The following is a 14,148-nucleotide window of genomic DNA, read 5'->3' as shown; positions in this document are numbered from 1 at the left end:
CCTAGATATGTGTGGAAGTAATTTGGAATTCTCTGTACTCTAGAAAAGCTATATCTAAAAACCAGAACACTAATTGATGATTATTTCTGATTTTCAGAGTCAGTAAATAAGAAAGTCACATGAATGAACACCCAGTATTTTTGTGTAGACTTGAAATAAATAAAATTTGAAACACTTTGCTTATTATCCTCTGACAAATAGTACTGGCTGGAATAACTGATTTTAAAATTTTGATTACTTTGTAAATTGGAATTTTGATAAAGAAAACTTCATTACCCTAAGACTCACATAATTTTGTATGATTTATTTTTTGTTCAATAATCATTTCTGAATGCAGCAATGCTGATAAATGTTTCTAATGCTTCATTTTGATCTCCTCACGGTGGGCATTTGTTGAAATGGTTGCAATGCATCAGTAACCACTTTAAAATTAATTTATATCTTATATTTAAAGAAACTACAATCAGAGATTTTTCAACATTGCTACAGTATGGAATTCAGAGAGATATATATTTTATTAATTTTGTAAGATTTGATTAGCAAGAAACTGGGGAGTATAAAACTTCATGATTCTCTAGGTTAGCTTTCTGGTGTGTATTAGACTGAAGTCATGCAGAAGAATATTTTTCCAAGAACAGCTTGTGGAAATATACCAATCAAATAAATAGGAAGGCACAATTATAATAAAAGTACTGTTGCACTCTATGCTGTACAGTGAGTACACTGGGAAGTAATTTGTAACGCAGCCTCACAATGTGTTTGAAAGTATTGCTATTAATCTCCTAATTTATGTTTGTCCTTTATTTTTAACTTTTTCAAAATTTTATTTTTAGACCTGCATATCCTCTAAAGATCTCATCAGCTTTCTACAACAACTGCAAAATTATTGAAAGTGATGCTGAGTGATCACTGGCCATTGTCATCAACACACCTTCAAAACCTCAAGCCATGTAAACATTAGGTAGAATTGTTAGTGCACCAAGAATCAGAGACAGGACATAGACTTATACTGAAAAATTAGATCTGGGGAAACACATTTATTAACAAAAACACCACTACAATTAAAATGTATATTTAGCATTTTGGTAAAAAATTATTTTGATGATGTTATAATGAATAAAGAAAACATTGGTTTTCAAGCTTTTCTTCCTAAGGCACAGACCATTTAACAAATCTAAACTGATTTCTCCATTTTATACTATACAATCTACTATGATTTACTTTTGAAGAGTTATGGTAAGGAATAGACTAAGTACCAACTTCTTGGTTTCATACTGACTGACTTTAAAAGTGGCATAAATTCCTAGTAACATGTAAAGTAGAATATTTATCTGTTGTTAAAAATATTATAGGGAATTTCTTCATGATGTCAATATAAAATATAGATTGTAAAACTTAATCCTACTTACCTGGAGATGTCAAGCCCTTTAAATATCCAACAACATTAGTAATAGTTTTGAACTGTGTAACTGTCTGAACTTGCAATTTGGCAATTCTTTGTTCTGAAAAAAAAAAATTAAGATGCTTGTTTCTTCATATTCCATTGTAGTTTTTTTAATAACAAATTCTATTTATATGATATCATAAAAATTTCCAACCATTGAATTTTTCTAGGTAACTAAATTTACTTTTTTTATAAATATGTATTCATTAAAATGTATAGACTATTTTAGGTGCTTATATGCAATAATAGCTAAAACACAAGTGTTAGCCTCATAGCACCTCAAAGCATAAATGAGCAATTCTAAACTTCACATACAGGTAAAGTGAATTTAACATGAGCTCACAAAGGAGATGAACTAAGAGAGGCGAATAACTCATATTAAAAAAAAAAAAATTGAAAAGAGGGTCCTCCATGATGGCCTAGGGGTTAAAATTAAGTGCTATCACTCTGTTGCCTGAGTTTAATTCCAAACCAGGGAGCTAATCCACATAAGGCACAGCAGACCTCTCCTGTCTCATTTGATGCTCCCCTTAGCAGTGTATTTCAGTAGATCCTTCTGCTCTGTTCTCCACTCTGTCTTTGGTGAATCCTCTTACCAACCCACCTCTAACCTCCCTCCCCTGCACCTCTGGCCTACACCAGTCCTTTTATGCAAAACATTAAAAAAAAAAAAGAAAGAAGAAATACAAGGATAAAAATATTTCCAAAGAAAGTTCTAATTTGAGAAAAAGAACATGTGAAACGTAATTGAATATTTCCTCTAAGGTTCATTATTCTATTCTCACTTGAATACTGTAAACCATTTTACAATTTAAAAATTTAAAATTCTTGGGCCTCCCCGGTGGCGCAGTGGTTGAGTGCTGGGTTGTAAAGCTTCCCGCACCCAGCAGCCTCTACAGCACTGGTTCCATCCCTGGCTGCCAGGGGAGGGTCCCACATGGCGTGCAGACCTCTCCTGCCATGCCTGCTGCTCCCCTCAACAGTGTATTTTGTCAGTCTGCCTGTTCTGCTCCCCGCTCTGGCTCTGGTGAATTCTCTCATCCTCCCGCGCTTATGACTGTACCCAGTGCTTATATAAATAAATAAATAAATCTTTAAAATAAACAAATAAATAAATAACTAAATAAATAAATAAATAAAAATTTTAAATTCTTAAAACAATACATACTTTAATATACTGGTGTCTTTATTTCCACCTGTATGTATAGGTTTCCCACCTCTATTCTAAATCGCCATCGATTACTCTATTGCTTTGAGTTCTTCTAGTCATGCATGATATTTAAAAATTTTGACCACTTAAACACCAATGGGAGGAACTCCAGTCATATTCCTGGGGTGTTATTTGAAGGCTTTTGCTAGAACATTGTTATTTCTGTATCTAATGGATCCTAAGAAGTCTGGGGGATTTCTAGGGAGATTAAAGGGCAACCAGGTGATAATATTGGGGCAGATGGTGGTAATCAGAAAATAACTAATACAAACTAGCCATGTAATACTGACAGGGCCTCAAATATAACTTCTCTCTTGGAATAAAATTGTTATGATAAATAAGATGCCTCTTTCCTTGAATGTACCTTTTCTAACAATATAAATGGAAAATCAGCACCTGAATTTGTTAATATTATAACTAGAACAAAAGTAAAGAGGCTCTGACCTGAGAGGGTACCTGAATGCCTGATATATGGAAATGATAATCTGTTTAAAGTCTGAGTATTATGCTATTTTAATTTAGGTGATATACATTTTGTTTGTTTTAAGTTAATATACATTTTTAGATCCGTTGAAGATTTACAAAAGAATTGGACACAAAATGTTATGTTCACAATTCCCCCTTCCTCCCTTAACCCTGTTAGTAACACCTAACATTAATAGGACATATGATGCCAGTGGTAAGTCACTATCAATGCATTGTTATTAATTGATTCATAGTCAACATTAGCTAATGTCAAAACTAGAAAAGACCACATACAAGAATGAAAACTATAAAATACCATCTAAGTAAATATTGACATGAAAATTATTAACAAAATATTATCAAATCAAATTCAAACAATACATTAGAAAAGTCATACATCATGACCAAGTGGAATTTATTCCAAGGATGCAATGATCCTTTAGTATATGCAAATCAATCTGCATAATACACTACATCAACCTACAAAAGGATGATAATCATATATAATAATAATAGATTCAGAAAAAAACATTAATAATTTATCACCTACATTTATAATGAAATTTCTTAACAAGACAGGAAAAGAAAGTATCTATTTCCCTAATAAAGGGCATATATCACAAATCCACAGCCAATATTATAGGACTGAAAGTGAAACTTAAAGCTTTCTTTTTAATAAAAGGAAAAAGGAAAGGATGTCCATTGTCACCACTTCTGTTTAATCTAGTATTGGATGTTTTAGCTAAATTAGTCAAACAGAAAAAAAAGAAATAAAAGGAATCCAAACTTCAAAAGAAGCAGTGAAAAAATCATTTGCAGATGGCAACATATGGTATATAAAAAACCCTAAAGGTTACCAAAAAGCTATAAAACACAGTAAGTACAGTAAAGTGACAGGTTACAAAATCAATTTACCAATATCTATTTCATTTTTATATATAAATAATGAGCCAGGAGAAGAAATTAAGAAAGTAATTCTACTTATAATTTCATCAAAAATAATTAAATATCTATGAATCAATCTTGAAATGAAGGGCTTATACAATGAAAACTACAAGGTGCTATTAATGGTTATAGAGCAAGACATAAAGAGATGGAAACACCCCATGTTCATGAATGGGGAGAATTAATATAGCAAAATGATCATTGTACCAAAAGCCATTTATAGATTCAGTGCAATCCCCAATTAAAATCCCAGTGACATTCTTCAAGGAAACAGAAAAAAAAAATGCTAACATCATATGGAACCATAAAAGACCCTGTATAGTTCAAGCTATACTGAAATAAAAAAGGAAAAATGGCTATCATGTTACTGGTTTTATATTATGAAGTAGTAGTAATAAAAATAATATGGAATTGGAATAAAAATACATACAAGGATCAATTGAACAGAATCAAAATTCCAGAAATAAATTTGTGAATAAGTCTATACCTAATTAATGACAAAGAAAGCTAGTTCTCTTTAACAAATGGGGCTGGGAAAACTGGATGCCCACTTATAACAGAATGAAGTTGGATTACTCTCTAACTTAACACACAAAAATAAATTTAGAATGAATTACTGATTCTGATATAAGATCTGCAGCCACAAAACACATAGACGAAAACAATGGTGACATAATTTGTGACAGCTGTGCAGATAAGTCTTTGGAGATTCAACTCCTATGGCAAGAGAAATAAACATAAAAATCAACTTTCAGGACTGCCTTAAATTAAAATGCCTTCATACAGCAAAATAATTTATTAGTGGATTAGAAATGAGACTAGTGATTGGGAAAACATGTTCACATATGACACAACCAACAATTGGTTTATATACAAAATATTCAAAGAAGTCATCCAGTTTAAAAATAACAAAAAATATGAGCTCCCCTGGTGGCGCAGGTGGTTAAGTGCAGCGCTGTGAAGCTGTGCACAGCCTCTGCAGCACAGGTTTGATCCTGGCTGGCTGGTGAGGGTCCCACATGGTGCAGCAGACCTTTCCTGTCGCGCCCACTGCTCCCCTTAGCAATGTATTTCATCAATCTGACTGTTCTGTTCCCCGCCCTGTCTCTGGTAAATCCTCTTACCCTCCTGTGCATCTGGCCTGTACCCCAGTTCTTGTATAAACAAATAAATCTTAAAAAAAATAACAAAAAATAGGTAGCACATCTGAAAAGGCAATTTACCAAAGAGAATATACAAAAGACTGACTGACATGGAAAAACTCTCATTACTTTTAATAAGACAGATACAAGGCAAATCCCAGTGAAATAATATTTTACACCTGTGGAAATGGAATATATTAAATGGCCTCCAATAATGAATGCTGGATAGGATGTGGAGAAAAAAAGAATTCTAATACATTATTAGTGGAAATATAAACCAGTGGAGCTATTTTGAAAAGTGATCTGGACCTATATTAAAAAACTAAAGAAAAAAAAAAAAAAGTATATACCATATTCACTTCATGCATGAGACTACTTATGGATATCTAGCCAAAGAATATAAAAGCATCTTATAAAGACACACAAATAAGGAAGGAATCAAAGCAGATGAACTGACAACTAAAAATAATTATAAATTATTAGACATTGATTACTGAGGTAAAATTTCTGAGGTTAAGAAAGAAGGGAGAGGGAGAACGAGTCAATGAGGTAGGTGGTAGGGAAATTAAAAAAAGAAAAGAAAAAGGAGTACAATCAATGAGACCTGGAATGACAGCATATTAATCAAAGTTACCCTAACCAGTAAAGAAACAAACTGATATCAACAATGAGTAAGACTGTCTCATTTCTTTATTACTACTGTTAAAAATGCAGAGTCTGAATTTATTCATGAGGAAACATTATGGACCCAGACTAAGGCCACTCTGAAGATCATCGACATAGAAGTCTCAGAGATGATAGCATGAAATTCAAGATAAGTTAGAAAGTGCTCAAGGCTGATGAAAATGGAAGACTTGACAATGTATAAGACATGACCTTAGTTTGGATTTAGTTTTCATTTTAGGGTATTATAGGAACAATTGTTAAAAATTCAATGAAGTCAACTGAGTGCAGTTTAGAAATGTAATGATGTTTAGTCCCTTGCTGTGATGGTCCTGTTCTGTGTGTAGGAGAATGTCTTTGCTGGCAGAAAAAAAAATAGATGGAATGGTTCTTTATGTCCGTAACTTGCTCTTGGGTAATTAAAATAAAAATGTTTTCTATTCTCACATTTTTTTCTATAAGTCTGAAATTCAATACAAAACTTCTTTTGAGGGCCTCCCCTGTGGCGCAATGGGTTGAGCACAGTGCTGTGAAGCTGTCTGCAGCTTCTGCAGCATGGGTTTGATTCCCTGCTGGCCAGGGAGATTCCCACATGGTGTGGTAGACCTCTCCTGTCTCGCCTGCTGCTCCTCTCAGCAGTCCTTTTGGTCCATCTGCTTGTTCTGCTCCCCACTCTGTTGAATCCTCTCACCCTCCCGTGCTTCTGGCCTGTATCCCAGCTCTTGTATGCATAAACAAATCTTTGTAAAAAAATAAATTGTCAAAAAAATAAAAAATAATAAATTTCTTTTGAATTAGAAAATCATGGAGAACACTTAGGTCCAGTTTATTATTCAAAGTCAGTACATGTGTATGTGCAAAAACGCATTGCTAACTTAAGACATTCTCAATTCACATTTACTGAATATTTTCTGTCTTTCATGTTTCAAAGTTTGATGGTAGCTTTAAATTTGACATGTGAAGTACAAAAGATTTCAAGATGACAAAACTGTATTCCAGACAACATTTGTATTCAAATTGGATGAGGAGTGTCTCTCATAGATCAGTGAAGTCGTAAGTGTTCAGAAAAAAAAAAAAAAAATCTGCTACATAAATTACAGTCCTGAGATGATTCTGTCTTCCCTATTTTTTTAACTAAATTATTAAGACTCAGCTGGGACTAGGTCTTCTTCTCCCATAGCTAACAAACAAAGCTTCATCTTTTACCTGCATTGTGAATAAGCACAGCCAGTATCCAGGAGGAAATCCCAACTATATTTAGAAATATTTGAGGACTATCATTTGCTCCTAACTCTGAATCCCAGTTATAATACTTAAGCATTTTTTGGTTTCATACATATAGTTCTTCCCAGGGTTTATCATTTTAATTGAACATTTGTTTCATTCTGAGGACCTGAGGAGAGAGGTTTTTCCAGTACCTCAGGAGATAGGGTTTGCTTTGGAATCACAGGTTTGATGCATAAGGCTCTGTAGTCTTTGTAACAACATACTTAAATGCCTACTGCTTGCCTAAATATCTGAGTATAAACTGCATCTGGATTTTATGTCATCATACTTGTATAGCTTCTGGGTGCTCCATTTTCCCATGTCTGATTGAAAATATTATCAAGGATATGGCATAAATACTAACAAACCAGAATGCATGGGTTGCAATAATTGCCATGTCTGCATGAATACATGTGCTTTCTGCCATAGTGCAACTTCATTAGGAACTGCATTTCAGTCTCTCCTCCTGTCCCTTACATTGGGGAAGTTTATTCCTAAGATTCAACTACGTCTACTATCTCCCACCTCACCTGAATCAATGATGTGATCTTACCATATCCTGGATACTGATAATATCATCAGTTACAAACAAATTTTCTTAAAATTATTATCCACTGATTATTATTTTGAGTATAAATCTAGAAGGTAGGACAAATGTAGAACAGTTGACTTGATTGCAAATTAAGTCCAAATCAAGAAAAGATAAAAAAGGATAATCTCAGTTAGATGAGATGCAACTTATAGGCTGAATTAATATTGGTTTGGGTAAATCCAAGATTGGGGTGATTAGTAAACTTGATTTAGTCTGTGTATTAAATAACTTAAATTTTACTGTCATAAAAAAGTGGAGATAAATAAGCAAAATGAGATATGTATGTAATATTATCTCATTTTAGTAAAAATCACTTGTGTCTATATAATTCTACAAGGATTTGTATTAAGGTATAGATTGGGAAAATTAGTGGGTTATAGAAATGTGTAATGGACTGAATTATGTAGCTTCAAAATGCATATGTTGAATTTCTAATTTCCAGTTTGGCTATAAATGGAGAGAGTGTTTTTAAGGAAGAAATTAAGGCTAAATCGGGTCTTATAGATGAGATTCTCATACAATAGCACTGTTTTTTTGTTTTATAAAAAGGGAAAGAGACACAAGAGGTTTCTTTGAGAACAGAGATAAGGCAACACGAGGAAACAGAAGAAAGCCATTTGTAGGAAAAGAGCAGAAGTCAGACTAGAACACAACTTTTTTTGTTACCTTGGGCTGGGACTGTCCAACCTCCAGAACTATCAGAAAACACATTTGTTGTTGAGGTCACCAGTCTATGGTGTCTTGCTATAGAATCCCAGGTACGACTCATATAAAATGTGTTTGTTTTTATATTTTTGTTCATCTCTAATTTCTAACTCTTAATATTAAGTGCTTTAATAATAATGGAAAATAAACTTTAAAAGTAAAAGTATACAGCACTACTATTCAACTACACTTTAATACTATAATATTTTTATGAACAAATTTGTTTGAATGAAAATTTGCTTGGTTTCTTTCACTACACATTTGTAAGTTCAGTAGCTATCCTGAATCTCCAATGCACACATTCAGATGGGCAGTACTCCTGTGACTTTACATGTACTTGGAAAAAAAATATTTCAAGTTTAACAAATATTATTTTTTACCAACTATAATTCTCTAAATAGGGAAATATTTTAAAGAATATGAACCCCATTAGAAATAACATATCCTCTTTGCATCTATTATAAAAATGAATACATTATAAGTGTATCCAATATAAGAACGAGTGACGGAATTTCCACATCTTTCTCATAAACCATTCTATGTATCCCCAATTATCAAGCTAGCTAAGCAGACTAATTATCTGCAACAATATCTGTGTTGCATATTTTCCATTTTTCCATTCAGATCTATTTTCACCTTTTACTCATCTCTGTGCTCCAGCAGACTGACCATAAGGGTTATGTCTACCACCTGCCTCCTTCAGTCTTGGCTTCACTTAGGTCCTGCCAATGGAAGGAATCAAAGAGTGGCCATCAGGATGGCTAAGAAAAAGATGAGGGTATTATATATTTCTGTAATCCTTCTTAGCTGATCACAAAACCACGGCTCCTATGAGACTGCTCTCTCCTCCAGCTCCTACTTGCCAGTTCCTGCATGACTTTTTATTTTCTTGCCCCTTCAGGTTTTAGGAGAAGTAATACTTTCTAGCCTTAAGGTAGTTCACTATCTTTCTATTTCCCTTTTCCTGTCTACACCAAGTTCTTAGACCCTTGATTAAACTCTTTGCATTGCATAATTTAGCACGTCATTGATTTCCTGATAACAACCTGACTTACATGTTGATCAATCTGGGTACATTTACTGAGTTATCCATGTATTTTGTCAGGAAATGAATGAGTGGAAAGAAGGAGAAGGATTACATTTCTTTTTTTCCCTTAAAATCCTTTCCTATCAACACGGTGGACTGTTGTATTCAGACTAACCCTCCCACTAAGAAAATTTACAATGTGGCATACTCAGCAATCAAAAAAGATAAACTCATGTCATTCGCAACAATGTGGATGGAACTAGAAGGATTATGTTCCGTGAAATAAGCCAGAAGGAAAAAGAAAAATATTGGGTGGTTTCACGTATAGCAGGGATATAGGGGAACCAAATAAGACATCAGTGTAAAAATAATAAAAACAGTACAAAACACAACAAAGCAAAAATGGACAATTATAAACCAGAGACATCCTGCAGGGAGGAGGAGGGAGAGGGATCAGAGGGGAGGGAGGGAGGAGCACAGGGGACTGAGGTGATGGCGCACAGGTGCATTGGTGAAGGAAACTCTATGGGGACTACAACTGACAGGGTGGGGGGAAGAATATATTGTTTAAAAATGAACAATGATGTAAAAGAATTAAAAAATATATAAATATATATAAAAGAAAAAAATACAAAGCAAATCTTCACAGAATCTAAGAACTATCCAGAAACAAGGAATTACTAAGTCAAAAGTTTAAGTTGTGATGAGGACCCAGATAAGTAAGCCAAAATTCTGCTTTTATCCTAAAAGACTTTACTCCAGATTAAATGAATCTGGAGAAACATTTAATCTTGATGGCCTTATAGGATGTAAGGGTCAGAAGGAAAAGCTGTCAGTCTACTCAATTTGGAGAGAAGAAATTGCTCTAGAAAGACACCCTTTTTCCATAAAGTAGAAACCCTAAAAAATTGCACTCCGCCTGTCCCTGCCAAGAGATGGCAAAGAAATTTACTTGGCAGAGCAGAAATTTATTTGGAGCAGAGCAAACACCAGGAAGCCCTAGGAAGTCATAAGTCTGGGATAACTCTAGAAGAATAAAAAAGGGATTTGTAACTTCTAAAATTGTAGAGGGAAAATATGATACCAAAACTCCCATAAATGCAATCAGATATTCCTGTTAAAATATGATCAGACTGCATTTAAAATGCCCATTAGTTGATTTTTAATAAGAAATATGATATAAAAAGATACACAGAAAAGTTGAAAATTTAAAAAAAAGGTGTAGCCTAAGAATACTATCTTGCCCAAATAGACTATTGTAGCTAAATAAGTTGTGATAAACAAATAACAGATCAAATAAAATTTAAGAAAAGGATATTAGGTATAAAGAAGACCACTTCACCCACCAAATGTTTCAACTAATCCAGACAATATGATATATTTGAAATAAGATAAGAACCATAAGATAATAAATTAACTGAAAATATATAGAGCAAAAACTGACCAACTCCAAGGTAAAATTGATAAATTTAAACTCACAATGGGATATTTTCATGCTAATAATAAGATATAGAATAATTGAATGACCTAATTAAAGAATGTGGTAAATGGATATAAATACAACTCTACCACTAACAAGTCCACAGTATACACGCTTTTCATACATGCATGGAACATGGATCATATCCAAGGACATAACAACCTCAAATAATTGAAATCATAGAGGTAAAAACTACATTTTAATAAAAATATACAATTTAATAAAATGCATTTTAATAAAATTTAATAAAAATACATTTTAATAAAAATATAAATTGCTTATACTCTAAGCAATTATATCATAGTGCCTACATCATGGTAGATTTTGAGGAAAGCCTAAGGCCAACTTGAGTAGAATCCTCAAAAGCCTTTTTTTTTTTTTTTTGTGGGACCCTCGCCGGTGGCCAGGGATTGAACTGGCGCTGCAGAGGCTGCGGGCAGCCTTGCAACCCAGCGCTCAACCACTGTGCCACCAGGGGAGGTCCCTCAAAAGCTTTTTATGGGGATGACATATGCACTGTATTTCAGAGGACACTGGGGCTTCAAACTCAGAGAAACAAACTTGCCAGGCATATGTGGGTATGCTAGCAACAAACTTGCTAGGCATATACTGAATATAATGGTAGGGAGAAATATTAGGAGGAAATAGTAGCACATAGAATCAAAGAGATATTGAGGAATGTCTGGTAGTTTCTGAGTTAAAAAATGGAGCTGTCAGCCTGTTATAAAAGAGGACTGTCAAAATATGATGATAGGCTATGCTCCAGTGAATTTTATCAAACATATAAAATACAAAGTTTAGTTGGAGTTTGTGGATTTGCAAGGGGTGAAAGTTACTTCAAAAATGATGTGATACAATTGTAAGTAACTGTATAAATTGCTGAGAATCACTGAAAATTGGAAAACACTTGTTATTGTGATTTTGATTAAGAGTGTACAACTGTGGTTATCTTTATGTTTTTAAAGAAAACAAAACTATAGAATGAATCTATGTTGAATACTTGCCTAACATCAAAACATTCACGATAGAAAGCTGGATACTGGAGAAGTTCTGGGTGAACGACAGATCTGTGTCACCCTCTGTAAACCCAAGCTGAACTCCCCAGGAAATAGAGAATCGACTGTACTTTCTGTGGACTTTGGACAATAGGTTTCCCACCTATGTTCACTCTATTTAAGACCCTTGATGAATAGTCCTTCAAAGTGATTTCTGAAGCTTTTTTTTCCTTTTGTCCAAGAACTTCAGACTGGCACTCATGAAGGCTGATCTTTAGTTCTACAGATTACTCTGTTACAGCTTCCAGCTCAGACTCCTAGGTTTACTGTGAAACTGTCTGCTTGAAGAGCCATAAAATTGGGGTGTCACCATTGCACAATCTAGCTTTCAACAGTGATCAATCTTTCCTAATGTAGACTAGCTCACTATTTCTTTTTGGTGTGAAGAATAACCACATATCTATTCATGCTATAAATCCTGAGCAAATTAAGATTTTGCTTATGCTCTCCAAGTTGATGGCTAGAAGTTATTAAAGTGCACCTGTTCTAAAAGAAGTTTTTAGTTCTCTTATTATTTTATATTTATATTATTATTTTAGATCTACTAAGGAATGATCTCTTTGAAAGGCTCAAAAAGGGCCACACCATATCACATCCAACTCTATTATCTACTTGATAGGTAATGAAAAAGTTGACATGACATAATTGCTTAGAAAGCAGGACTAACTTGTTTCATGGGGCCTGGAGTTGTAAAGAGGTTTAAGGATATATCTCAGGTTTTCTTCTAAGCTTCCTATACGTTGTTAACTTACTGTGGAGACACAACTGTAGAGAGTCCTCTTGTTTTGCTATGTTACTATTACCTAGACATTTAACATCTTGTGGAAGAAATCAATATAGTTATTTGACAAGAAAGATGCTTGCTAACATAATATTTTATAGTGTAAAAGAAGTACTCAGACACACTGGAGATATCTGAAACACTATCAATAGACAGTTAGATATCGTTCTATTATGCAAATCTACAAGCTGGTGGGAGGGTGGTGGAGGTGACCTAAGGGCATGAGCAGGAGTGGAGACCTGTCATCTTTTCCTGAGGGCAGGACAGTGGCTCAACACAGTAGGGACTTTGAGTATTTATTGAATCAATCAGCTGATTAATTAAATCCAAGCTTAAATCTGCTCTTTTACAGATCTAGTGCTTTGCTGACAACTAAACTATTATTACAGTTCTGTTTACATATTTTAACAAACACAGCCCACAATCAATTTGTGGGGCTTAAAATAGAAGACAGAAAACACAAAACAAAGTGTTCCTTGAGGGCTTCTTCATTCCTGCTTTGAGGACAGAGTCTACTCCTTGTTTTTTTTGTATTTCCCATTTTGCTCAATCGATAATCAGTTTAGGAGGCTCTCAATCTATAGGACTTGAAAAACATGTGTCTCTGCAGAGGGCAATCCTGAATGTATTCAGATTTTTTAAAGGTATCTTCAAAACATTGTTTTATGCTTTTGTTGTCAAGGGGAAAACAGATAAGATAAAATAATGATGGTTGAGCCTCCAGGTCTTGACACAAAAACAGACCTCAAGTTGAATTTTACAGCAACTAGATACAGATTTAACAATATGTAAAGAGAGTTTCTTCCTTAGAACTCCAATGCTGAGGCTGGAGGCAGAAATAAGATGCAGCCTATGGCTTTCATCCCATCACAGGTTGCTTAACTACTTCAGTTTTCGCCTATGTGGTCCAACAAGGCTGACAAACTGCACTGCAGTAGAGTAGCATCTCGGGCGGTGATGCGTAAAGACAGAGGGATTTTTTAGTCAATTGCAGGAATTAGGCTTATAATGCTTTCTCCTAAAAGACTTCATACCCCAGATAGCTGACTGCTATCCACTGAATCTTGGCAGGCAACAAGACTGCTGAAGCTGATATGGGAAACTATGTTAAGCAGATTTTCATGAATGTATAAAATGCTTTATTTGTAAAGCTGCTTTTCTTTGCTGCAGTTCAAAATTCTTTTCTTCTTTTTTCAAAATTGTCAGTTTGGTCAAACTTCAGTCTTAATCAAAATAGTTTCTAAAACTGTCCCTTAAAGAGCAACGAAGAAAATAAAAGTTCATCTCAGCAAAAATTAGTTTTTAAAAAGAGTAATTCTAAATCTGTTGAATTAAGAGAATTTGTTTTTAAATCACAGTCTTTACAAAAACTA

The 14,148-nt window shown here is 34.1% G+C and overlaps 1 protein-coding gene across 7 annotated transcripts in view; it reads right to left on the bottom strand.

The window, feature by feature from the left end:
- Positions 1-14,148, bottom strand: part of NAALADL2 (N-acetylated alpha-linked acidic dipeptidase like 2) — a 1,155,955-nt gene that overhangs the window by 306,136 nt on the left and 835,671 nt on the right. For all 7 annotated transcript variants that reach the window (XM_054700373.1, XM_054700375.1, XM_054700374.1 and 4 more), the window contains one exon: positions 1,410-1,502. In XM_054700373.1, coding sequence (XP_054556348.1) covers positions 1,410-1,502 — 93 coding nt within the window. The remainder of the gene's footprint in view (positions 1-1,409; positions 1,503-14,148) is intronic.

This window comes from Talpa occidentalis, unplaced genomic scaffold (genome assembly GCF_014898055.3).
Source record: "Talpa occidentalis isolate TD23 unplaced genomic scaffold, MPIMG_talOcc4v2.1 talOcc4.4, whole genome shotgun sequence".
Lineage (NCBI taxonomy): Eukaryota > Metazoa > Chordata > Mammalia > Eulipotyphla > Talpidae > Talpa > Talpa occidentalis.
Note: the sequence above shows the minus strand (reverse complement) of the source record. Positions and strands in the feature narration are given on the sequence as shown.